The 27,983-nt window shown below is 35.9% G+C and overlaps 1 protein-coding gene across 6 annotated transcripts; it reads right to left on the bottom strand.

Annotated features, from left to right (window-relative positions):
- Positions 1 to 464: 464 nt before the first annotated feature.
- LOC125256721 (small vasohibin binding protein) lies at positions 465 to 27,983 on the bottom strand. 6 transcript variants are annotated; one of them, XM_048172923.1, is made up of 6 exons: positions 27,969 to 27,983; positions 26,905 to 26,993; positions 22,359 to 22,398; positions 17,207 to 17,301; positions 4,381 to 4,513; positions 465 to 1,143 (listed from the first exon to the last, which is right to left on the bottom strand). In XM_048172923.1, the coding sequence occupies exons 5-6, from the start codon at positions 4,489 to 4,491 to the stop codon at positions 1,057 to 1,059; spliced, it is 198 nt and encodes a 65-aa protein (XP_048028880.1). In that variant the 5' UTR covers positions 4,492 to 4,513; positions 17,207 to 17,301; positions 22,359 to 22,398; positions 26,905 to 26,993; positions 27,969 to 27,983; the 3' UTR covers positions 465 to 1,056. The 6 variants fall into 6 exon arrangements, with proteins under 6 accessions (XP_048028880.1, XP_048028881.1, XP_048028882.1 ...); XM_048172924.1 differs by lacking the exon at positions 27,969 to 27,983 and having other exon boundaries at positions 26,905 to 26,996; XM_048172925.1 differs by lacking the exons at positions 22,359 to 22,398; positions 27,969 to 27,983 and having other exon boundaries at positions 26,905 to 26,996.

Here is a 27,983-nt window from a genome sequence, read left to right as displayed (position 1 = left end):
ACCTCAGGTTTTCCCAGGGTAAAAAGTGGTGCTAACCCCACTTTTAAATTACAAGTGTGAAACGTTCCTTTGCCCAGGGTTACAAGCAGGGTTTAGAATGATAGGTAACACTTTATTTTACAGTGTCTCTGTTACACCTTTTACATGTAGTTACTATAGTAATAACAGTCAATTATGCATAGTTATAAGCAACTAAGCCTAATCTAAACCTTAACCCCAATTATATAGCAAGTACATGTAGTTTATTATTACTCAGTACTTAATTGTATAATTACACTGTAACAAGGACACCTGAAAATAAAGTGTAACCCGATGATTATCTGGGGTTAAGTGCAGTGTGAAAAGCCCAAAATGATCTAACATCAGGTCAGAATGTAACATGTTTTGCACTGAAAAACTCAAGGGGGCGTCTTATTTGGCAAAAGCCCTTCTATCAGGAAAATAAAGCTCAGAGAAAAAAATTATTTTAGATTTTTTTCAAGATAAGATTTTTAATAACCAAATTTTAAACAAAAACTGCTTGTGGTAAAAGGAACATAAACCATTATTGACGTATGTCACAAATAAATTAAAGATGAACTAAAAGAGAGACAACTGTATCTTATTTTCAGTTCAGTCAAGATTTTGTCTTGTTCAAGAAATTGTCAAAAAAATAGATTTGTACAATCATATATAATGTAATACTCGTTCCGGACAATAAACATTGCATGTCATATAAAACATTACAATTAACAATGAAAATGAAGCTGAACAGATGTTTAACATCCTACAGAGTAAGTCAATGTCTTTTCACAGGGTGGTTCTCCGATAAAGATGATGATATTTTTGGTTTTGTACATACTACCCAATGTTTGCGATGTGATTGCACACATTTAGATTCAAGTACTGTGTTTGTGCACCAATACAGCCATGCATTCTCCAGCGGGTGCATTTAGGTTTAAATGACGGGGGCTGAAAGAAGTGATTATCATAAGGTTTACAATAATACAAAAATATGAGTAGTAACATCGTAACGTAACCCTAACCTGTGAACGTTTGCCCTGACATGAGTTTTTCTCATTCCGCTTGTGACTGCATCTGCTTGCAGAAGGCCTCGAACTGCTGCTGTTCAAGTTCAGTCATGACTTTGTTCAGGGCGTAAATCTGGAATACACCACAAACAGAAATTGAGATGAACTGATCAGAAATTTGCAATTTAAACACATAGAAATCAAAAGACTGTTTTTTGGATTTTTGACAAATGAATATGAAATATTTAAGTCTGCACTATTTGAGCACTATTTACTCCAGTCTTCAGTGTCACATGATCCTTCAGAAATCATTCTAATATGCTGATTTGATGCTCAAGAAACATTATGATCAGTGTTGAAAACAGTTGTGCTGCTTCATATTTTTGTGGAAACAGTGATGTGTTTTTTCAGGATACTTTGATGAATAGAAAGTTCAAAAGAACAGCATTTATATGAAACCGAAATCTTTTTGTAACCTTTACTGTCACTTCTGATCAATTTAATGCATCATTGATGAATAGCAGAGGTATTCATTTCTTTTGGAAAAAAAACCTCCAAACTCCAAACTTGAATGGTAGTGCGTTTACTTTTAAAAGAAAGAAATGACAACATGAATGTGAAATATTTAAGTATGCACTATTGCAAAGTAGGGTTGCAAAATTCCAGGAATTTTCAAAGCTGGAAACTTTCCATGGGAATTAACAGGAATATATGGGAATTAATGGGAATAAACAGGGAATTTGCAAAATTGCAGGTTAGCCTAAAAGTAGTTGAAAAAAAAAAAAAAATCTCGCAGCATAATTTTGGTTAAAACAACCATATTTAATGCAATTTTAGTTGAATTTTTACCCTGCACATTCCTCAATCACATTAGGCTTGTTCGAGATGCATCGGCGCTGCGCAGACCGATCGGTGTATGACATCAAAGTACCGCGAGAGCGATTCAAAAGCATAAGGAGTCGTCTGGTCTCCGATTGCTCTCGCGGTACTTTGATGTAATTCGCCGATCGGTCTGCGAAGCGCCGATGCATCTCGAACAAGCCTAATCACACAGCACACTACTTACTGCAGGGCTATTGAGGCCACACCCCCTGAAGTCCATAACATGCACATTTGATCAAAAATACAGAAAAAACAGTAATATTGTGAAACATAATTTAAAATAATGGTTTTCTATTTTGATATACATAAAAAATATAATTTATTTCTGTGATGCAAAGGTGAATTTTCAGCATCATTACTCCAGTCTTCGGTGTCACATGATCCTTCAGAAATCATTCTAACATGCTGATTTATTATCAATGTTGGAAACAGTTGTGCTGCTTAATTTTTTTTTATAACCTGTGATACTTTTTTCAGGATTCTTTGATGAATAAAAATTTAAAGAACAGCATTTATTTAAAATAGAAATCTTTTGTAATATACACTGCCGTTCAAAATTTTGGGGTCAGTAATTTTCTTTCTCTCTTTTTTTTTTTTTTGAAAGAAATGAATACCTTTATTCAGCAAAGATGTGTGTGAAATTGATAAAAAGTGATGTTAAAGTGATATTGTTAGAAAAGATTCCTGTTTTGAATAAAATATGTTCTTTTTAACTTTTTATGAATCAGTGAATCCTGAAAATAGTATTACAGGTTCCAAAAAAATATTAAGCAACACGACCATTTCCAACAATGATAATAACTGAGTATCAAATCAGCATATTAGAATGATTTCTGAAGGATCACGTGACACTGAAATAAATAACACATAACAATTGCTGCAATAAAAAATATATTTATTTTACATATTTACTAAATTAGAATTAATTGAATGCAAAAAATAAATAACTTATTTCATGTTATGACCAAACAAAATGTTTATATTTGTTTTTATATGATACGTTTTACATAAATATTATAAATTTATATACATTTCCCAAAATTTCCAATTAATTCCCATAAATTAATCATAAATTCCTGTAAATTTCCATAAATTCCTGTTAAGTTTCCAAATTGGAATATTTCCAAAATTCCCCAGGTTAAGTTCCCGTGGAAATTTACCGGAAACTTTCCGCCTCTTTGCAACCCTATTTCACTAAATGCAAGTAAACGAGTGACAGAATAGAAGCACAAGATGCTTGTTGAAACTCTCAAAACATAATCATCAGGTTTTGTTCATGTTTTTCTATTATAAGAATGACATACTAAATACAAAGACATTCTGACGTTTAGGTTAATTGTTTAAATAAACAAACTTTCATTCAAATTGTAATAAAATTATTGCAAAATAGAAGCAATACAAGCATATTCATTTTGACTGGTAGTGAATTACCATCTTTTTTTGATTACCATCATAAGATAAACTTAAGGCAGGATTTCCAGGCACAAATCAATCAAATCTGACAATACAGTACAGTCCAAAAGTTTGGAACCACTAAGATTTGTAATGTTTTAAAAGAAGTTTCGTCTGCTCACCAAGGCTACATTTATTTAATTAAAAATACAGTAAAAACTGTAATATTGTGAAATATTATTACAATTTAAAATAACTGTTTTCTATTTGAATATATTTCACAAAGTAATTTAGTCCTGTGATGCAAAGCTGAATTTTCAGCATCATTACTCCAGTCTTCAGTGTCACATGATCCTTCAGAAATCATTCTAATATGCTGATCTGCTGCTCAAGAAACATTTAATGTGTACAATTGTACAAAATATTTGTGTACAATATTTTTTTTCAGGATTATTTGATGAATAGAAAGTTCAAAAGAACAGTGTTTATCTGAAATCTAATCTTTTGTAACATTATAAATGTCTTTACTGCCACTTTTGATTGATTTAATGCATCCTTGCTGAATAAAAGTATTCATTTCTTTAATTTATTTTCAAAAAAATAAAAATACAAATTCTTACTGACCCCAAACTTTTGAACGGTAGTGTATAATGCTACAGAAGCTTTGTACTTCAGATAAATGCTGTTCTTTTGAACTTTCTATTCATCAAGGAATCCTGAAAAAAAAAAGTACACAACTGTTTTCAACATTGAAAATAATCATAAATGTTTATTGAGCAGCAAATCAGCATATTAGAATGATTTCTGAAGGATCATGTGACACTGAAGACTGGAGTAACGATGCTGAAAATTCAGCTTTGCATCACAGGAATAAATTACTTTGTCAAATATATTTAAATAGTACACAGTTATTTTTAAATTGTAATAATATTTCACAATATTACTGTTTTTTACTGTATTTTTAATTAAATAAATGTAGCCTTGGTGAGCAGATGAAACTTCTTTTAAAAACATTAAAAATCTTAGTGGTTCCAAACTTTTGGACTGTACTGTATATAATCATCATCAGTAAATGAGGATGAAGAGGGAGTGTCACCTCTGCTCTCTGTCTCTGCTTCAGCTCCTGCTGGGCTGATTTCTGTTTGGTTCTGTCTCCACGGGTCGGTGTTTGCTGTTTCTGTTTGTCTTTTCGACATGCTGGCTCCATTTTAAAATCAGATGGACACAATCTGGAGTCAAGAGGATATAGAAGTCACACATTTTAAGCAGTTAGGGTTTTCAAACTGCCACAAAACCCCAAATATGATCCTCATGCGAGGGACACAATTTAAAAGGTATCTATATAGTTTATTGTGTAGATATACTGTGATAAATTAATATTATTAACATCAAAATATTATTTGAATTATATATCTAAAGTTTCATTATTTCATTTTCTACTACTGTTAGATGTACTGTAGTTGTATTATTATGTTTTCTCATTCATTTACTTATTTATTTTTTCATTAATCTATTTTTAACAGTTTTTCTCTAAACATTTCCATCGAATAAGATCCTTTCATTCCCTGTGGATCCCTGCACACCAGTTTGAAAACACTTCGTATAGATTATTAAATAAGACCATGTTTGGAAGGTTTTATTATTATTATTATTATTATTATAATTATAACACACAAAAATAAGTGCAATACATCTCATTCGAATAATAAGCTAACGTTACAAGTTTTCTGGCAAATAGCATAGCTACTAAGTCCTGACAAAAATGTGAAACGACATTGTTTATTATCAAACGGCACACTCATTCTGTGAAGACTATAAGATATACAAACAAAACGAAGAAAATAAAATGTCTAAGGAAGTCTTACCTTATGATTTCTAACGAAAACAATTCAACAAAGATGAGGCTAGTTTGGTTTAGCAAGTTTGGCGTCACTGATAAATAAACCCGGTTAGAAAATGAAGCAGCTACAAGGTTCCTGTTAACGTTCCGTTCAAAGTGCTAAAAGGTTTTTGTTCAAACGTCCAATTACACAAATGTGCATTTTATTTTATTTTATTTTATGCATAAAATCTGTAACCTCAACTAATATAAACAACAAAAATAAATAAATAAACAAGCAAACGATTGAACTGTATTAAACTATTAAACTCAATAAACTGTATCCTTGTTAGGTGCTGTAACTGTAAATATGTATAATAACGTTTTTGTAGCCAAGATTTTTTGTTTATACAGTTGCAAGAAAAAGTATGTGAACCACTTTGTGAAAATGTGAATAATTTTAACAAAATAAGGGAGATCATACAAAGTGCATGTTATTTTTTTATTTAGTAGGCCTACTGTCCTGAGTAAGATAATTTACATAAAAGATGTTTATATATAGTTGACAAGGAAAAAAAAAAAAAAGCTGAATTTATTAAAATGACCCCGTTCAAAAGTATGTGAACCATTGATTCTCAATAATGTGTGTGGTTACCTGATGATCCACGACTGTTTTTATGTTTTGTGATGGTTGTTCATGAGTCTCTTGTTTGTCCTGAGCAGTTAAACTGAGCTCGGTTCTTCAGAAAAATCCTCCAGGTCCTGCAGATTCATCAGTTTTCCAGCATCTTCTGCATATTTGAACCCTTTCCAGCAGTGACTGTATGATTTTGAGATCCATTTTTTTCCCACTGAGGACAACTGAGGGACTCAAACTCAACTATTAAAAAAGGTTCAAACATTCACTGATGCTCCAGAAAAAAACACGATGCATTAAGAGTCGGGGGGTGAAAACTTTTTGAATTTGAAGATCAAGGTAAATTATACTTAATTTTTCTTCTGGGAAACATGCAAGTATCTTCTGTTGGTTCTGAAGGGCAGTAAAAAAAAAAAAAAAAAAAAAAGAGGTTTTCAACAAAATAAGAAAACTTGGGACATCTTCATCCTGTTCAAAAGTTTTCACCCCCCGACTCTTATTTATTTATTTTATTTTATTTTTTTTTATTTTTTTTGGTCAACAAGCAAAATTCCATTTGCATCATTTTGCACAGGAAAGCATGAGACTTACAGGTACATACATACAATTGTGCATATGCATGTACAAATACAAAACCATACAAAATAAAATAATTACAAGATCATTAAAAAAAAAAATAGAAAAAAAAAAAAATAAAAAAATAAATGTTTACACTCTTATTGACCAAAAGGTGTAGGCTGAAGCTAAAGCTTATTATGCCTACCCTTAACTCCACACAAGCAGCACCAATTGACATTAATTTAATATGACAATATAGGATATTCTCAATGTGTATTTAGAAGAACATGCATTATTATTATTATTATTATTATTGTTATCATCACTACTACTACTAACATTATCATCACTATTCAGTATATCTTTTCATTACCAATCCTTTATAAAGTATTTTAACTCTTAATGCATCGTGTTTCCTTCTGGAGCATCAAGCATGAATGTTTGAACCTTTTTTAATAGTTGTGTTTGAGTCCCTCAGTTGTCCTCAGTGGGAAAAGATGGATCTCAAAATCATACAGTCACTGCTGGAAAGGGTTCAAATATGCAAAAGATGCTGGAAAACTGAAGAATTTGTGGGACCTGGAGGATTTTTCTGAAAAACAGAGCTCAGTTTAACTGCTCAGAACAAACAAGAGACTCATGAACAACCATCACAAAACATAAAAACAGTCGTAGATCATCCAGGTAACCACACACAGTATTGAGAATCATTGGATTACATACTTTTGAACAGGGTCATTTTAATAAATTCAGCTTTTTTCCCCCTTGTCGACTATATATAAACATCTTTTATGTAAAATATCTTCTTTAGGACAGTACTAAATAAAAAATAACATGCATTTTGCATAATCTCTCTTATTTTGTTAAAATTATTCACATTTTCACAGATTGTGCAAATGGTTCACTTACTTTTTCTTGCAACTGTATATAAACTCCCCTCACTGAATTCACTGAAAATGTGTGACAACTAGCCCAGGTCTCCCCTAATAGTTACATTAAAGTATAAAGTATTGTATAAATGCATAAAAAGCATTAAAATATATAAATATGCAGCGTCATGCTAATGGTTTAGTTTTTTTTTAGGCTTATTATTAGTTGGGGTAACAGATTTCATGCATTTGCTGCTCACAAAACTAAAGGCAACCACAAGAGGTCGCTCTTCTACCGTTATTAAGGGTTGAGACCAATGATAGAATTGCTAACACTTGATTTATGTCATTTCATGGCATGCTTGCCTTTTAAAACAACATCTTTTTATCTGAAAATTGTTTACTGCGTGTATTAAATTAAACGATCTGGATGTTGTTTTGTTTTCATTTAGTAACAATTGGACAGGCTGAGTTACTTCAGTATCAGGAGACCAAAGAACCAAATTTGACTCATATTATCTTACATACCAGCCCCGAAGGCGCTAAATCATTCAGAAATAGTAATAAAAACATTTCACTCTAGTTTTTACCTCCCTGCCACTTTGGAATTTAAATGTATTCCAATGTTTCTATTAAATTACTTGCGTGACATAATTTAAAAGCTCATTTTATTCTTTTTAAATACATTTTTCCAGAGCAGGCCTGTCACAAGAGCTGCACTAGCAGTTATTGTTATCCTCACGTATCAGATGACGACAACACTCGTATGTCATCAAGCAGAAAGACAGAAAACTGAACGTGGAGTTAAAAAGGTGTCAGGTTGTCAGACACAAATGGACCACCTAGGAAAAAACTGCTAAAAGCCCTCGGCGAAGGCCGACAGATCATCATTTACGTAAATATTGGTTAATCCGATACCTGGCAGGGCCTGATGAGGCATAAAAATGTCAAAGAGACTATAAACTATCCCGTTTGGATTGTGTCGTTAGAGTAACAGAGGAGTCATATAATTGTAAAAATGCCCCAAAACAAGACGTGTGTGTCAGTGATGGGTTTAGTTCAGTTTGGCCATATATGATGCTGTACTTTTATGAACCCTCACTTGACGCTCATATAGCTGTCCTCATGTTTATGCCCTTTGGCACTGCTGTGCCACATGAAATTTATCATGGCACATTCCGATGTGTTTTCCTGGATTCCATCCCCAACACAGGAGAGCACTCGCTTCTGTAATAATATCCAAGGAAGAACAACTGATCCTAAATGCAACAGACCCCCTCCGACAGATTTTCCACTGAGTCTTAACCCGACCTTTAGCGCCCTAGGAAAAGCTGGCATGTGCGAGGGAGTTCCCATGAGCCACTGCCACAGTCTTACGAGAGGTCTGCGGAAAGCCAGCCTGAACAAACTGAATGCGGTGGGTCGGGAGGTGCAGTAATAAGCCCGTCACGCCAGACTGTTGTCAGACGCATAAGAGGAGCTTTGCCCACCGTTCTTGACCGTGTGTTCTTACCGACCAGCACACCCCATTGACTGGAGCAGTAATTCAAAGTGATTTGTCTGTTATCGAGATGTCCGCTTTCACTCCAGAGCACAGTTCATCAGTCAGATGCATGATGGGATTCCATCTAGAGAGGTAATGAGTCAAGATAGCAGTGGAAAGCAGCTTGTATACATGAAGGGTGTCATTTGAAACTGTGATTATCCAAATACTGGAGGCCCACAACTTTTGGATGTAGCCTATGCTATTTGACTGAATATATATTTGTAATCATTTCTTTTTTATATTTATTTTTAATCTAAAGGTTTATGCTCAAATGCATAAAATGTAAAATATTTAAAAATGATTTAAAAAAAAATATTTTTAAATATATTTACATTTTAAATTATATTTATTAAATGAAATTTTAAATTATATTAATTATTTAATATTTATTTTCTTGAAATATTTTTTTAATATTTACTTTTAAAATAATTCATAAAAATATCAAAGATATGTATTTTTAAAAATATTTCTTAATATTTATGTTTTAAAATAGTTTAATTTTTTATCTATTTTTTTACTTAAATACTTATTTTTTTATATTTTATTTAAAGTTATTTTTAATATTTATTTTGTTTTTAAAATTGGTTGGTTGGTTGGTTGGTTGGTTGGTTGGTTGATTGATTGATTGATTAAATAGGTTATTTGGACCATATACTGAAGAAAAAGCTTCAACAAGTGTGCATGTGAACTCCTTCAACAGCATTTATAAATGTATAAAAATGTTTAAATGCATAAATGTAAGAGAAAAGACATAGGAGCTCAAATATAAGGGGCTGTTTACATGGCACAGTTTTCAACTAAATATGGAAAACCTTTTATGTGTTTTGGCCGTTCATTTGCATTTTCTGAAAACAGGTTTCAAAGTGCACGTTTTTGAAAACGATATCGCTATCGTCCCAACGTAAACAACAAAAACACAAATTTGTGAAAACTGTGATGTCATGTGCATGCGTATTACATGTTCAGACTATAGGCGCATATTTTTCTTTTACAAAGTGACATTGCCAACTACTGGCCTGGCAGCAGAATACAGCATTTTTAGTCGTTTTCGTGGTTCCGTGAGAATGGGGGTCGTTTTGACAATGTTGTCGTCTGTACGCGAAAAATGTGTAAACTTTTCCGTTTTTAGTACATCGTTTGCATGTTTGCACATATTTATTAACATGCATCTATAAGTTCCATATTTCGATGACTTTACTATTATCCAAAAAAAAAAAAAGTGTAAAATAATGATTAGTAGGTGTGTCTCTGAATGTTAAACAGAAATCTGTTTAAGAACAGAAAAGACAGTCTTATGCAGAAAGGCTGGAACACCCACCACGGCTGTCAACAAATACTGACGAGCAACTCGAGTTAAAAATAAAGAGGCAAAGGAAGCAGCCTTTAATAAACATTTCATATTGCTGTCGCCCTACACATAAGACTTTAGCCACAGCAGCATCCAGCATTGGCTCGAAAACCCTTCCAGGCTGCCAAAGAAACGTAGCACCACATTGAACTTTTCAGCACTAAAAATAACCTTCAGAATGAATGATGCCCAAACTGAGGCCTGTTTTTTCACACCTGTAATGCGTCTGACCACTAGAGCCGTCCAGCAAAAACAGTGGCATTGTTGGGCTGAGCGGAAATGATTGCACCAGTTTGTGGGTTAGCCGTGGGGTGGCAGCATTTTTTGTGGATGTGCATAATGGGTTTTGTAATCGTGCGCAGTAAATGCCACAAACCACATTAAAACAGTTCTGCATTTTTGAGTCCATCTCAAGTGACATCATCAGAGCCTTTTCTGACCTGTCCTGGACATTCAGAGACATCAGGGGTTTTTCTAAGAACAGCGAGAGCATTTCTTCACAGGACAGAACAAAAGAAGCATTGTTACTGGACCGTGCTCAGGCTTGTAACAAGCAAACACCAGTTAAATGTTCATTAGAGAGTTTTAATAAGCAAAACGAGAAACATGTTTTCCTTCAGACTTCTTGGAGAGATGAAGTTTGACATGCGTGAGACAGATCTGTACTTCACGGCCTGATGTTAAATAAGCAGTCGCTGCTGCACAAAGTCAATCAACTCTTTCACTGGACTCAATGAGGACTTCTACCTGAAAAGACCTAATTGTTTTTACATTAAGATTGATATAACTTGTTTTATGGCTTTACATTCTTAGCAAAGCTATTTCTTACTTTTTTTAAAAAAGAAAATGAGTGCTGTTTGCCTGAGCAAAAATTACCACCATGATGCTAGGATGATGGGGTGGTTGTTGGGGCGTTGCTATTGTGTTCTGGGTGTTTTTAATGTAATGCAAGGTGTTTGCTAAGGTGTTTTTTGACGGTCTCCATAGTCAAAAGTACCACCTGGTACCATTCTGGTCTCTAGATAAGACTCTGGTCCCTTCTATGTTTTTGTCTACCAGGTAAAAAGTGCAAGTTTGATCACAAAGCAAACTTCTTTTCAACATGAGTCATGTTTTGAGAAATCATTCATGTCCGTAAATGCTAATATATTATTAATGGGTTAGTTGAAAAAAAAAAAAAAAAAGTTATCAATTGGGGCTTTCACACCCAATAGTTCTAGGAACTTAGTTATAGGAACTAGCCACTAGGATAGTTCCCCGGGAACTAATTTCTCTCTTGGGCCATGTTCCTGATTGCATTCGCACCGGGAATAGGAACTCTGAAGCGGCCGACAGTGGCATCTTTAAGCCTATTCCTACCCATAAGGGAAATGATAGATGAATAACACTGATGTAGAAGCACCAATTCATGATTTTAAGCCTAAACTTGACATAATCTGTAAACTTGTCCCTCAAATCTGATTGGTTGATTTGAATGTTGTCCCAGGATCAACAAAAATGTTGACCCAGGAACTCAGCAAAATCAGGTTATGCCTTTAAGCACGGCATTTACAAATGCTAAAAACCAGTGGATGGAGGATGCCATGATCGGAGCTGTGTTTGTTGTGTGTCGTGGGTTTCGTGATAATGGAAATGAAATGTAAGCACATATTTACACAACTGAAAGAGCAAAAAGTGGGGCTAAGAGATGAAATCTCCTATGACAACTTTCAGTATAACATATCATTGAGGCGGAGAAAAGAACAACCCTGCAGACAACAGTTAAATGCTGTTATTGCTGTTTTCCATGTTCATGAAGTAAATATGTTTACACGGCTTTTTAAAAATGCCGGGTGTTGGTGTTTGACATGCATTTGACAAAAGGAGATATTTTAATGAAATCTGAGAGATTTCTGTCCCTCAAGTGACAGTCCAAGCAACTACCACTTTGTCACTTCAAAAAGTTCATAAAGAGATCATAAAATGAATCCATATAAATGGAGTGGTTTATTCCAAATTTTATGAAAAGACTTTTATGATGAACAGATTTAATTTGGCTTTTATTCAAATTTAAACATCGATCAGCGAACATAAACAGAAGCTCAACCGAATCTGCTTAATGCGTGAGAACAAACCTCTTGCAGAAGCTCAAACGTGCTGCGTAACACGAGAATGAAACTCATTCGTTCTCGCACATCAAGCGAACATGCTTGAGCTTCCGATTACCACAACTGATGTGTGTGTTGATGAATATGTTAATAAAAGCCTAAATTCAATCTGTTCTTCATATAAAGCGATCAAGTCTCTTCAGAAAATTTGGACTAAATCACTCAATTCAATAGTTTATGATCTCTTTATGAACTTTTTAAAACATCATAGTTGTAGTCTGTCAATGGAGGGACAGAAATCTCTTAGATCTCTTATTTGTGTTTTGAAGATGAACGAAAGTCTTACGGGTTTGGAATGACATAAGGGTGAGGAAATGATGACAGAATTTTCATTTTTGGGTGAACTAACCCTTTAAAGGGTTAAAGCACAACGCATATGTGCGATTCCAGCCAATAATGAGCTGCCGTTCTGACACAGAATCTGGAAGCACTGAACATAAACAATGTTACTTATTTTTGTTTTGTTTTTGCACACAAAAAGTACTCTTGTCGCTTCATAAAATTAAGTTTGAACCACTGCAGTCACATGGACTATTGTAACAATGTCTTTACTACCTTACTGGAGTTGAAAGTGGTGGTTAAATTGCTGTCTATGGACGAGTCTACCGGATACCTCTCGGATTTCATCAAAAAATAACTTAATTTGTGTTCCGAAGATTTTACAGATGGAATGACATGAGGGTGAGTAATAAATGACAGAATTTTCATTGTTGGGTGAACTAACCCTTTAAGGCACAATCATGAAATCTTGCCACACTTATAATACTTAAAGCGGACCTCAGTAAGATTTGCGAAGCTCCCCCTAGAGGTTCCTTCAGTGAATCACACTGTCGTAAATACTCCAAGCGCAGTTCTGGACTACAACGACTACAACGCTCACCAGCACAGTAGTTTTGCAAATACAGTACAAGAAATCTCAATGAAGGTGGGTAATTTTCGAAATTGTCTTATAAAGTCATAATATATACATTGTTTTTGAATTACCGTAAAGCATTTTGTCACTCTCGCGTGAATGTGAACATGTGGCGAGATTGTGTCGGGTCGGCGCAGCTCAACTTGCAAGTGCTGTTTTCTGGCGTAGACGTGCCAGAGGGGGTTAGTGCACGCCTCAAACACACCACTACAAGTCAATTAACCATCGTAAGAACTTAGAAAACTATTTATGAAGCTAAAAAAGTTACTTAGTTCTGCTTTAACTACACTCTAGTTCCATGGACGGAGATATGCAGGAGCTCATGCAACTCTTCCGCACAGCTGCCGCTCCCACAGACCCATTTTTTTTCACACACCGACACTGGTCACTGGCCCAGCGCCCGAGCGACACTCTGGTTACTTTGTTTAAAACGCAAGGTTTCACAGGTTTGCGTGTGGCAAATATGGATCTCATTTTATATGTATTATGCAAAAACCGCCTTGGCTGGTGCGAATGGCCCATACTTTTAACGTAAACAAACCATCTGGCAATAAATCCTCGCTTGTTATTTCCTCAGTTTCACTCCCCAGACCCAATTCTCAAATACAAGATCTGCTTGTTGAACACGATGCCCTCCCCCATTCCCCCACGTCGACTCCCAGCATCTTCAGCAGCGTCGCTCAAGGTGAGGGGGTAGAAACAGTCAGTCTTTTAATTTGGCTTATGACAGCCCCTCAGTGTGCGCACGCTGGCAAATCCCCGACTTTTAGACCGGCCTCTCAACCACGACCTAGTACTCATTACTACTGTTTGTTTTGGCAGCGGCCAGATGGTACTTAGGAGCGCCGAGCGGCGCAAGTGTCCCCGCCAACACGCGATATTTATGTTAGGGAACGTGGACACCGGTTTAGTTGAGATAGAATCAATAATACCTTTTAACGCAGGTCTGAAACACTGACTCTTGAGTACTTTGTGTGAAGCCGAGTGAGAGAGAAAGGAAAATATATACTTCGGGAAGCAAATCAACCATTTTTCTTTTCTCTCCAAGTGTAATTTGGACCCTGACCCTCCTAATTTTCAGTCTTGGACCGCTTGCGGATTGTCAAATTGCCTACGCTTTGGAATAACGTATTATGTTGCTTGTCGATACGTACCAAGAATGTGATAAATAACAGTAGCATTCTTGGATGTCTGCAAGGAACATACCACCAGTTATGCATACCTCCACACCATCATCTGACCTCAGCACTAATGTGATACATGACTGATCAGGCCCTCAAATAGTGTTAACGCTCCTCTAATGAGAGTCCTCCGTTTGTCTCATGTGCTGGAAGAGCCACTAATCCCAAAATTAGTCAAATGAATTACCATCCATCCAACCCACCCAAAACAAGTTGAGCTGTTTACTATGAGGACTGAACAATTCAGAATGATTGTTCTGAGAAAGTCAGAACAAAATATGGAAAGCTTTAGAGATAATTTAGTCTTTTTTAGACTTGTTTTCAAGCTATGAATCCTTAAAATAAGACACATTTACTAGACAAGTAACCCTGCATATGATTTTAAGGCTCATTCTCAGAGAATGTATCTTTAATACTGATGTATTTATCTTACTGCACTGGCAGATCGAGTGAAAATATCTGCCAGATAGAATTACCAGAGAAGCAAAATGACAAAAAGATATTAAGTCTTGTTTTCTGAAACATTTATCAAAATGAAGTGGCAGGAAAATCTGCCAATGGGGTTAGAAAAATAATCTCAATTCAAAGGGAAAATAAGTTTACTTTTGCTACCCCACTGGCAGATTTTGTTTCTTGTTTTACGCATAACTTAATTTTGATAAATTTTTCAGGAAGCAAGACTTGATATTTTTGCTTATCTAGTAGATCTGTCTTTATTTAAGAATGTTTAGATATTTGTACTGGAAAACTATGAAGCCCCAAAAGGGAAAAATATGAGATGGGATAGAAAAAAAGAAAGTTTCAATCGCAAAATTTTTGCGTTAACCCGAGAAACTTTGTGTTCCCTCGCAAAACGTACCCATTCCCTTGCAAAAACGTTTGCGGCCTCCTGAGAAACTTTGCGTTTACTCGCAAAGAGCTCAAAAGGTTTGCAAGCGAAGGAAATGTTTCTCGGGGGAACAGAAAATATTTGTGAGAAAATGCAAAAGCATTGAAATACAAATTTTCCTCCCATCTCATTTATTCTTATCATCATGTCTCTTTTGAGGCTCCGTAGAAAACGACAAAAATGCTGAGTACAATGTTTTTTTTTTTTTTTTTTTTGTCTTAATATCAAATGAAAGTATCTTGTTTTAAGCATTTTCAGATATTTTATTTTCAGGCTGGATTTGAACCTGCAACCACTGTGCCACCATCTAAAATAAAGCGTGGGGTCGTAGGTTCACGTCTTAGAGGGACAATTGACGACACTATTTAACCTGGACTGTTTCACCACAAACCAGCTGTGCAAACAAAAAAGCAGGGCTCTGCAGGCCGCTGGGGATACAGGTGTAATTCAGAAGAATGAATAACCACACTGTGGTCAGGACTGGCATCTGACCCAATGACGTCCAATCATGAAGTGCCACCACACCACAGACCTGTATACAAACCTCCAGATGTTCATAATATGCAAGTCACGGTCAACATTTGATTGGATTGTTTGCTTTGTTGCAACAGCATGCCAGATCTCATTTCAGCAAGGGATTTGATTCCAGGTTAACTCCAGAGGGATTGTCCCTGGTTCTTCTTTTGTGAGGGGTCAATGTTTGGCTGGTTAGCTTCATTTTTTTGCTCTTGCTGGTAGATGCTATTACTGTGGCACATTATGAGGGAAAAATCATTCTCCACTGACACTTTATTACTGTGCCCCTATTGTGCTATTTGAAAGGTTCCTAATTTAGTTTTGGACTTCTCCTACAATAAGTTTGCATGCTTCCAAGGTCAAAAAACGTCTCGGGTTACTGATGTAACCCTTGTTCCCTGAGTAAGGGTACGAGACGCTACGTCAATGACGTGATGGGAACGTCTCGGGTTACTGATGTAACCCTTGTTCCCTGAGTAAGGGAACGAGACACTACGTCATTGACGTAGCGTAGATAGTTCCCACGAAAGGGAACACATACATTTTTTATTTTTCGAGGATTCGGTTAGAGTTAGAGTTATACGTTATTGTCGTTTTCAGGAAAAATGTCTCTCTAAATCCCTCCTTTCCGAGCGCTCTGATTGGTCAGATGGCCCAGTCTGTTGTGATTGGTCTAACGCTTAACAGTGTGTGTCAGTAATGAAACGGCTATTACCATAATTTCAGCTCTGATACTAAAATAACACTGCTTCACACATGACATGAAAAAACCCCCCAAAATATTATTGCTACTTATTAATTGTAGTTTGCATCTTATTAATCCATTCCCTCATTTTAGTGAAATCGTATAGCCATGTTTGATTTATTATTTTTTTAATTATTATTATTTTACAAATTAGTTCCCTTGTTTTACATCAGTTGCATCATGGTCACAATATCTTTTTTTCCCCCTGCCTGTTATGTGTGGGGCTCCGTACAAAAGTGAATTCTGATGAAATAAAACATTTTATGCAACATATGAATTTTATGATATTAAAATAGATGGTATATGCTTTACCATTGACAAAAATAGAGATGAAATAGAGATGAACTGTTGATCTTTGAATCAAAACTACTGCAGGATTGAAAGGAAACTAGTGATTTTATCATTTATTTTGCATAAAAATAAATATGCATCAAGCTTCAAAGTGGAAAAATAAAGTGTATTAGCAAAGTTGTGTATAATGTTAGTAACTATTTCTACTTCTGCTTATTTTAACACTTAAAAATGCTGAAAAACACTAAATAATGTTTAAGTAAAATGTATTTATTATAATGGGTGATATTTGTGAAAAGTTGCAGTACCACTGATGTCCATTAGAGGCACCCTCTCTGCCAGTCTGGTGTAAAGGTTTATTGACACTGAAAATATCACCGGCCGGGTCCCCTGGGAGTGGTGGGTTTGCAGACGCCAGCTGTAGTGTTAAGACCAAACAGGACTAATTGAAGGAGAAGCTTACATATTCTCCACTGTGTGGATGCCGCTGGCAGCAAAGTGGCTAGCAGACTCGGCCTAAACCAAGAGATGCATCCCAGGGCATGGAGGTTCTTTCAGCTGTAAAAAATAGCACACATAAGAAGGTTTCTGAGTGAGATATATAAATTACATTAGCAACAGATGAGGTGAATGAGCAAGGCAGTTGAACTAACAGCCCATTTTTAAATGTAATACTTGATAAAAATAAAAAAAAATTAGTGTGAGAAAGAGAGAGAACTAAATGCATTTATGGAAAAATTGCACACAGGATAAGCAATATATTTTGTTTAGATAACATTAAGCCATACCTCAAATCTCAAACAAAATATGTCATGAGCACACACAGGTGTTAGCGATCTGTTCGAAGCTTCTTCACAGTGAAATGCTTTAAATGCTGGTAAGTGTTTGAGTTGCACTTTTCAACATGTTATCTTTCTTTTCTCCCCCTCTCTTTTTCTTTTCTCAGGATTTTTACGTCTGTTTACGTAAGCAGAGATACATGTTCTGGTATGCCTGCCGCCACGGTGGTGGCGAAGGTTTCATGGGTCGCAAACTGACTGCTGTAACAAAAATTGGTTATCCTTTAACGCTCATGCAGCTTATCAAAATCAACTACGGTATGTGGGTTTGTTCTGTTTGCATTGCTGAACTCAACTGGTAAGTCATAACAGCTGCTGTCACTGTACTTCACTCTCAGAAAAAGGGTATAAAAGCTCTCAGTGGGACAGTACCCTTTAAAAAGATTCTAATATGTACCATTTAGGTACTAATGTACACTTTTGTACCAATATGTACCTTTGAAGTACTTATTTGCACTCTTTGAAAGTGTACTGCCCCGGTGACAGCTTTTGTGCCTATTTTTAATAAAAAATAATGCACTGAATTCATTGTGTTAATCACAGAAATCACAAATGAAAGTTTGAGTTTTATTTGACGTAGTACAAATCACTTTTTTTATTTATATTGACATTGATTTCTTCCCCACTTCTGCTGTAATATGGCAATATTTTTCAGTATGAAATGAATTACAACCTCGGTTATGAAAAAACGCTTTGCGAGAGAGCTGCCAAGCCAGAGGCCAGCTATGTGTGGATCACAGCATCTGGGCGCTGTTCAAAGACACATACCTATCAAATGCCCTGTGAATTGTAAAACACATATCAACTCGACACTAGACAGTCCTCTGGGCCAAATGAGCAGGAACTTTCAGAAGAAATCTTTCCTTCAATATCCTCATATAGCATTCAAGGCACATACCCAGCTAACAAAAAATGTTCCAAGAGCGTTTTGCTAATGTTCCCATTAAGTTATGAAAAATATGTATGTGACGAGCAGGGCGGGCGAGAGCCGTGAGGGAACGGCGCGAGGCCGGTGACGCGAGTGATAATGAGCGTCACCTGCGAGGCGTGCCGGCCTCGAGTCTCTCACGGAGGAGCTCCGGAGGCATAAAAGGAGGAGCGACATCAGTGAAGGACGAGAGAGGACCAGGCCTGGACTTTACGTTATGTTTTATTATGTTTGTGTGGCCGGCAGATGTCCGCGAGGGTCTGCCGGCATTACTTTCGTTTTGTTATTTGTTCATTTTACATTAAAGTTACGTTGAATGTTCGCCGGTTCCCGCCTCCTTCTTCCCACATCTACTAACCTCGTTACAATGAACGTTCAAAACGTCCAAATTTTTAAATGTTTTAAAAACATTTTTTGATGTTTAGAGAACATTCCATTTATTATTCTTCAAACATATTGGGAATGTTACTTTTTATTGTTCTCTGAACTTCCTGAAACAAGTATTAACATTTTTAAAAAATGTTAGATGAAAATCCAACTAAAGTATAAAAAAACGCTCTATGGACGATGTATAAATAATGTTTTTTTTGCTAACATTTTGAGAACATTATAAAAGACCAGTGCTATGTCCAAAATCTGATAATACCCTACTACATAGTATGCGAAATACAGCACGGCAATAGTGTAGTAGGTCCGAATACATAGTACTCAGAAAACAGTAGGCAAAAGTACCTAGATGACCTACTACTTCCGCAGAGATTCTGAAGTGCGCATTCAATGGACACTTTACTATCACATTAGGCCACGAGAGAGGGTTTATGAATGGCAGTGAAACTTCGCCGGGAGTTTGATTGACAGGCAATCTAACCAGTCATAATACAGAATCCACCGTTATGTCTGACAAAGCAGTCAGGGGAGTTAGTAGATTAACGTTGGTGGACTTGAGCTTGAAAAATGGTGTGTACAGACGTCTTCCCGCGAAACATCATTCCTTCTGATGTTCATTCATGTTTATTTGATGCTATAAATGAACTAGTTGGAAGAGTTGATCAGTTCACGAGCCGCTACAGCGATCTGTCACGACACATTAAAGAGCCATAAAATGGTATTAATTGTTTAAATTTCTTTAAAAATGACAAAATTTGAAATTTGAGACCTTGTTTCATATCAAAAGTAAGCTGCTCTGTCTTGTCTGTCGATGAGTTGTCAGTGTTCTCTTTGCTCCGCGGTGTATTTTTCACTGTGTAAGATGGTGTGAGATCGGCATGGCTTGTCGGACAACAGTAACTAAAGGGGGTGGGTCTTTGTGAATGGTCAATTGATGCTGGTAGGTCACGTGACAGAACAACATGGCAGATGGAGTGTGTCTGAATTTCATTCATACTACCCATATTCATACTATTTATGTTGTACCTACTCAGTATACGATTTCGAAAGCACCACAGATAACTTTGAACAAACGTTCTATTAACGTTAGGCTACTGGAAGAATATTCATAACTTTGAGGAATACGTTGGCTAAAGTTATGAGAATGTTCCTTGTTAGCTGGGATAATGTTTAAAGCATTAGCATGACCCTTAGAAACCAAACTCAGTGCTAGTGATGTGCCTGAAGCCGAATACTATGTTCGGAAAGGGAATGCTGCATTCTATGGAGCCCATAAAGGGACGTGGTGATGGAAAAAAATACGAAATGGGAGGAAAAAAATAGATTGCAATGTTTTTGCATTCTCTTGCAATTATATAGTTGGGTAATGATATTATATATAATTTGCAGGCATCAGGGAGCCGCTATAAAATCACTTTGAATGCATGCTCACTTTTTACTTTCACTTTCCAATTCGCGATCACGTGTACTCTGTGTATAGGGAGTGGCGGTACTGACTACACATTTTACAAAATAAGACATTTGTCAATGTTGCGCACCAAATCCTCTGCCATTGTCTTGTCAGTCATCTCTCCTTACTATCTTCATGTGATGAGTGAAATCTATCCATGTCCATTTAGGGGCTCCATAGAATGCATTTTTCATTTTCGTGCCTTTCCAAATTCAGATTTAGGCTTCAAGCACTTCCCTACTCAGTGAATTTGGTTTGCTGTAGAATGTTCACACGTAGTTCTGCACAGTTTAACACCATGATTTACTTGACTTCGACCTATTCAATATATAATTTAGTATCTTTTGACTGAGATGCAAAATTCCTTTCATTGTTACCATCTTGACTGTTCGACCATTTTCGTAAAAACATGATGTAGATGGTGTTTTTTTGTTAGTCATGGTCTCTTAATCATCAGCGAACTCATTTATTTTGAAGTGTTCTGCAAAAAGTAGAGAACAGAAAGTGCCCAGGTGTGAAAAATACTTTGGCCGGATATCAACGCTTTGGTCATGCATTCACAGATGTATAATATCCTACTTAAATACAGAGAAACATCAGTAAATGTTTGCAATATTTGCCTAAATTTAGCATGACATTATAGTGTAATTCAACAAAATGACCAAGAAGGAAGCTGTGATATTAGCTTTAACATACACTATTGTTCAAAAGTTTGTGTTCAGTAAGATTTTTTTTTTTTTGAAAGAAAATAGTATTTATTATTAGAACTTTTAATTGATTAAAAGTAACATTTACAATGTTACAAAATGTCTTTTTCAAGTAAATGCTGTCCTTTTGAACTTTCTATTCATCAAAGAATGCTGAAAAAGTAATAACAGTAATGTTAAAAGTAATAATTTGTCAGTATTACTACGGAAGAGGATTAGGGCCAAGCAATAATAAAAATATAAAACCATCTCGAGATTAAAGTTGTTAAATTTCGAGAAAAAAGTTGTTAAATTTCGAGAAAAAACTCATTAAATTTCGAGAAAAAATTCGAGATAAAATGTTGAGAATAAAGTCATTAAATTACGAGAAAAAAGTCGTTAAATAACGAGAACAAATTCGTTCAATTATGAGAAAAATGTCGTTAAATTTCGAGAAAAAAGTCGAGATAAAATGTTGACAATAAAGTCATTAAATTACGAGAAAAAATTCGTTCAATTATGAGAAAAATGTCGTTAAATTTCGAGAAAAAAGTCGAGATAAAATGTTGAGAATAAAGTCATTAAATTACGAGAAAAAAGTCGTTAAATTATGAGAAAATTGTCGTTAAATTTCGAGAAAAAAGTCGAGATAAAATGTTGAGAATAAAGTCATTAAATTACGAGATAAAAGTCGTTAAATTACGAGAACAAATTCGTTCAATTATGAGAAAAATGTCATTAAATTTCGAGAAAAAAGTTGAGATAAAATGTTGAGAATAAAGTCATTAAATTATGAGAAAAAAGTCATTAAATTACGAGAACAAATTCGTTAAATTACGAATTTGTTCTCATAATTTAACGACTTTATTCTCATAATTTAATGCGTTTATTCTCAACATTTTATCTTGACTTTTTTCTTGAAATTTAACAAGTTTTTTCTCGTAATTTAACAACTTTAATCTTGAGATGGTTTTATTTTTTTTATTATTGCTTGGCCCTAATCCTCTTCCGTAGTATTACTGTTTTTACTGTATTTTTTAACAAATAAATTCAGCCTGGGTGAACATAAGAGACTCTTACTAATCCCAAACTTTTGAACAGTAGAGTACATTGGGGTTAAAAAAAAAATCATTTTGAGTGAAATGTGCATCACTAATACCGCAGTACCTTCTTGTGTCGTATAGCATGAACTGAAGGCAGATAATTTGGCACAAAACCGTTAGTATTATGAAATCTGAAGTGAAACCATTAAGTTAATGACCCGGGTAACTTTGGCTTTGAAGGATGCCATCAGTCTCAGCATATACTACTGCTAAAATACTTACATGGATCTTTTAACTGTCAGGGTCTGTAGTCTGTTGGTCCCTGGTACAGTGAAAATAAAGAGCATTTGTTAGCCAGAAAGGCAACATCCAAAGACCTGGATAATATTAACATAATCAAATAACGAATGTCAGCTCAATACACATGCCAAACCACTATGATAAAAGTACTAGATAAGAACTTCTTCCCTAAACAACAAACTGCCCAATGACAGTTTAATGGTTCAATCTGGTTTAACCACACAGTGGGACCCAAAAAGTTTGAGACCACATTGAAAATCCAAGCCTTTTGTAATTTAAACTTGCATCTAAGCGCTATATTGACTTGAGTTGTTCTCATACGAATTTGATACATATTCCCCCGGTTTCACAGACAAGGCTTAAGCTAGTCCCAGACTAAAATGCATGTTTGAGCTGTTTCAGCTGAAAACAACTTGCATTGACATTTCTTAAAATATGCCAGTGTCATTGTTTGTCTCAAGATGCACACCAGTAATGTGTTTTTCTAGGGTATGTTTATAAAAGCTACTTAGTTGAACTAAGGCCTAATCCTGGCTTAGTCTAAGCCCCGTCTGTGAAACTGGGCCTTATAGTCTTTATAAAAGCAGTTTTATGCATCTGATGGAGTACAAGTACAAGAACCGGTGGATGCAACCCTTAAAAAGAGAGTAAAAGGCAAGAAAAAGATAGAGAGAGAGAGGAGTGAGATGGCCTAAATCAACCCTTGCCTCTTAATTTAGCCAGCATTCACAGAGACATCATTCATGGCCGTGTTTCTGTGCTCCATGCAGTTTGCTCTATTTGCTTTTAAACGTGTGGCGGAGACCTGGCTCGCACGCCCGAGTCCGATTATAACTTTATATTAGGATCCGAGGGGGAGTCAATTACAGCCAGTCCTGTTTTATAAATCAGGGCGAAAGGAGGAAGGAGGGGGAGCAACTAGCACAGGGCCTTCTTAATGCAGATTTGTGAATCCTGACTTGTTTTATTGCTGTTTGAGTAAGTTTGCGGTTCATTTCCCATCAGCCCTCTGCTTTATTAATCAGCTCACGGGCATTCAATGTATATCATCCCAGGAGTCATGGAGGTTCTGTGTGCTGCTTTGCAGTTGTTGAGAGGGCAGAAAATGAAGGGAGACAGGGTGGACAAGGTCAGTTTGTGACAAATGGACCTGGAAGGGAAATTTATCATATGGCACAAATTTACTAGCAATGGACTTACAGTTGTAGCAAAATCAAGGAAAGACAGTCTACCAACCTACAGTATGGAGCTGTTGGAAAAGCAAAAAAAGAGATCTTGCCCAACAAACTGCACAAGTGGTTGAAAACCGCTAATGAAAAAGAACGTTTATACAGAAGTCTAATGATTAGCAGACTGATGGGGACAATTCCTCTTGTAATTCAACGGAAATGAGGACGGTAACCACCCAATGATTGCAACACACTGCAAACACACTTCTTAAGCTCTGTTCTAAAACCTACTGAGCTGTCTACATAGGCAGCATCCTAACTGAAAAGGTAACCAGCCTAAGCTAGTTTTCTGGTCCTAGCTGGTCACCTGGCTGGCCAGGAAGGCTGATTTTAGAGGGGTTTTTTGAGCACATTTCAGTTGGTCAGTTGGCCAATTAGATAAACCAGCCTAACAGCAGCATGGAGAGGCTAAACGACCATTTTAAACCAGCTAAATCAGTTTTAAACTGGTTTAAGCTGTTTTTGACAACAGCAAACCTATTGACAATTAATTATTTTTATCATGTTTTAAACTCACTTAAAGCTTTAGTCCGTAAGTTTTTGGCTCTTTGTCACCATCTCTGTTTGAAATCTGCAATTGCAGTTATTTGCGGAATTATCATCTTTACGTGGGTTGTGCATCGGCACGGCTCCTCAGCACGGATGAATCTAATATTTTGAGGAGAATGCCTTGGCTATTTTATCAATACCAAAAAGAAGGTCTAAAAAGGAACATACAGTCGGCTGAAACCGGACACTTTATCAGGCAATAGTCAGTACTGGTCAAGAGGTTAAGAATTACAGACCTTCCTACAACCTTTGACAGAACCAATTGTGGAAATGCCTTTGCGAAAGGCATTAGCCAAAAAGATCCAATTAGTTAAAGTTAGACCTTTTTATGACATCTGCAAGAGTTAATATTTCTCATAACTGTCATATACACTGACCTGAGTGGTCAAAGTTCATTAATCAGACTGACCGCCTTATAATTACCTCGCTGTCTCACTGTGAGCGCTACCTGTCAATCTCACAGACTGACAGGTCAGTGACCCAATAGACCACAGACATTTTCATTTCCCACTGGAGATTAGGGAGTGGGACATTTAATTGCCCTCAAAGCGTTTACTGCACCGAGTAAACAGGCTCAGGCATTTACAGTGTGGTATCTTGACTTGTGTTTATGCCAAGAGTACTTTGCGTGTGCCCAAAGCAGTGAAAAACTCGATGAGGGAAGGACAGTGCCAACTATACAGACCCCAAATGCTGCTCACGCTGAGTAAAATTCTGCTTAGGTGAATAATATATTCAATTATTCACCCATCTTTCCATCCATCAGTCAAATGCCTGTGGTTTGGATGGAGAAGTGGACGATTATGGGTGGGTGTAAATACAGGCCCTGTTCCATAGTTTCGCTTTCACTGGATTTGTAATGATGATCGGAGACCACATTTCACCTTCGACTAAATAGCATATTAAACTTTAAAGTCAACAACAAAACTGACTTAATTAACAAACATATTTGCTCTTATTATTCACAATTCATCAGTGCACATAATTCCAAAAAGACATTAAATCTCTCTCTCTCTCTCTTTTTTTTTTGTAAAGGCCATTTGACTTAGTCTTTGCATGTTCACTTTGTAAACACTTGCTCTGTACTTCCGCCTACGTCACTCTCGACCTTTCCAACGTGATTAGTTGATGCGTGGCGCATCACAGAGCAGTGCAAGACAAGCATTTGTGGTTAAAAAGTGTGGTTAAAAAGTATATCATTTTTATTTTTTTCAGAAAATGAACAATCGCATCACTAGATAAGACCCTTATTCCTCGTCTGGGATCGTGTAGAGCCCATTGAAGCTGCATTTAAACTGCATTTTTGACCACTATATGGAGAAAAATCATGGAATGTTTTCCTCAAAAACCTTAATTTCTTTTCGACTGAAGAAAGAAAGACATAAACATCTTGGATGACAATGGGGGTGAGTAAATTATCAGGAAATTTTAATTCTGAAGTGAACTAATCCTTTAACTAGTTGCTAATTAGCATGCATATTATTGGCTGTTTATTAGTACTTAATAAAGCACATATTAATGCCTTATTCTGGACCCTAATCTAAAGTGTGACCATATGTATATATATATATGAAGACTTCAGATGCAAAAGCTGTAAGTGCCGTCTGAAATTTTCTTTATAACTTAAGCATTTTTATCAAGCTCGTATGTTTAGGTTCAGCAATTCCACTTTAATGGCAATTAATATGTCCTTTTCATTGCCATTAAAGTGAGATAACTGAAAATAAACATACAAGCTTGATAAAAATGCTCATTTTAGAAGAAAATTTCAGACAGCACTTAGAGGTTTTTGCATCTGAAGTCGTCATATATATGTAAGTTGTTAATAAAACAGATTTTTGGAGTAAGTTTTACAAGAAAGTACTATTTCAGGATTTCTTCTTCAAAATTTCACATATAATTGTGAAATTTACTACCAATTTCTAAGTGAAAATTGTTTCTACTCCAAGTTTTACTAAAAGCCCAACTTGCCAGCAGCCCTTTTAATTTATCTTGCTATTCAACCCTTTAATGTATCTTGTTTTAAGAATTTTTAGACAATTTATCTGGAAAACAAGAACAAAATACTTATTAGGATTTCTTTTTTTTTTGCAATGCACTTGCATGCTTGTTCAGCTGACACCATTCATCTGCTGTATGTTTGTCACTTTCAATAGGAGTGCTTTAAAAATAAAACATACTGAGAAATTGTGATCAGAAATATGCATAACATCACCGTAAGGCCTGTATGTGTGTGTGTGCATGTGTATTTTACCCCTGGGGGGCCCGCGCCTCCTTCACTATGCATTGGAAGTGGGGTGAGCCATGGGGGCTCTTTTTCATTAACGTGAGTGACAGAACGCGAGTATGTGTGGCGAGTAGAACATCAGGTGCTCTTCGCCACTCCATTCAGCAGAGCTGTTGATACGGGCGAACTTGACGGGCGTAACGGTGAAGTGAGGGTGGGGGGCATCACATTCTGACCCCCTCATTCTCCACGAAACTCATTTTCTTGTTGCGCTTGGCAGGGTTTCAGACTTCAGACCACAATTAGTGGACTAATGCGATGGAGCATTCATTATAGCGTTCTATATGGATTGCATCGTGCTGATAACATCGTTTTGGCATCGATTCCAACCTCATGATGAAAGAGAGCAATGGAGATACACTTATCTGATGTGTTGTTTGCCGTTTTCAACATGGCTCAACGCAGAACGTGGAACTTTCAAGCAGCTGCTGGTAAATTTGGAGGGCATCTTATTTCACCTCACCTTCAAGTTCAGTGCATCTACTGCGTTGAGCCAGACGCATTTCTTCCTGATATCAGATCTTGGCCATGTGGTCTCGCTTCTCATCGCATCTGCTTCGGATTGTCCATTCCCGCCAAATCCCGCCGGGGCACAGGAGATCATGTAAAGAGAAAAGATGTGACTGTGTGGTTCTGTTCAGTTTGCAATGACATACAGTGTAGTGTTTTTTCAGTTCACATGTTGTAAGCAAAAGTCAGGGTTTCTTCCTTGAATTTTATACAATTTTTGGGAATATCAGGATGTAAATAAAATTTCCAAAATGAATCGCTCACATTTCATCCAGTAAGAAGACAAAAAAATCAAAAAAATTGTGCATCAAAATCTGTTAGCATTCAGTTCTGTCACATAATCCAAAACCTAAGATTTTTTAAATATTTTTGAAAGAAGTCTCTTCTGCTCACCAAGGCTGAATTTATTTGATCAAAAATACGGAAAAGCAGCAATATTGTGATAATTTTTTATGTAATTGAATTTATGTATTTTTATGAGTTTATACAATACAATATACAATACAATATATATATAAAACCAGCTGTTTTCAACATTGATAAGAAGAAATATTTCTTGAGCAGCAAATCAGCACATTTGAATGATTTCTGAAGCATCATGTGACACTGAAGACTGGAGTAATTATGCTGAAAATTCAGCTTTGCATCAATATATTCAAATAAAAAAAGGAGTTCTTTTAAATTCTAATATTATTTCATAATGTTACAGTTTTTACTGTATGTTTGATAAAATAAATGCAGCCCTGGTGAGCAGAAGAGACTTATGTCTTAAATTCACTGGAAAAAACATCTACTAAAATAAAACTATAATATAAAAAATTGCAATTAAATTCCTATTTTGCATGCATTTTTGATGTTCCTCCAGCTGGACGAGCACCAAACCAGCACTAACCAGTAGGGCTGGGACAATACATTGATTCTTGATTTGCGATACAATGATTTTGTATTGATTCTGATATTTTCTCTCTTAAAGGGTTAGTTCACCCAAAAATGAAAATTCTGTCATTTATTACTTACCCTTATGCCGTTCCA

This window comes from Megalobrama amblycephala, linkage group LG21, assembly GCF_018812025.1.
Source record: "Megalobrama amblycephala isolate DHTTF-2021 linkage group LG21, ASM1881202v1, whole genome shotgun sequence".
In the NCBI taxonomy this organism is placed as follows: domain Eukaryota; kingdom Metazoa; phylum Chordata; class Actinopteri; order Cypriniformes; family Xenocyprididae; genus Megalobrama; species Megalobrama amblycephala.
The sequence above is the reverse complement of the archived record's forward strand: the minus strand, read 5'-3'. Positions and strand labels throughout refer to the sequence as shown.

Coding starts and splice junctions, on each gene's coding strand:
- LOC125256721 (XM_048172923.1), bottom strand. CDS start 4,491: ATGGAGCCAGCATGTCGAAAAGACAAACAGAAACAGCAAACACCGACC. Junction 1,144..4,380: donor AGCAGAGACAGAGAGCAGAG/GTGACACTCCCT, acceptor GGTGTATTCCAG/ATTTACGCCCTGAACAAAGT.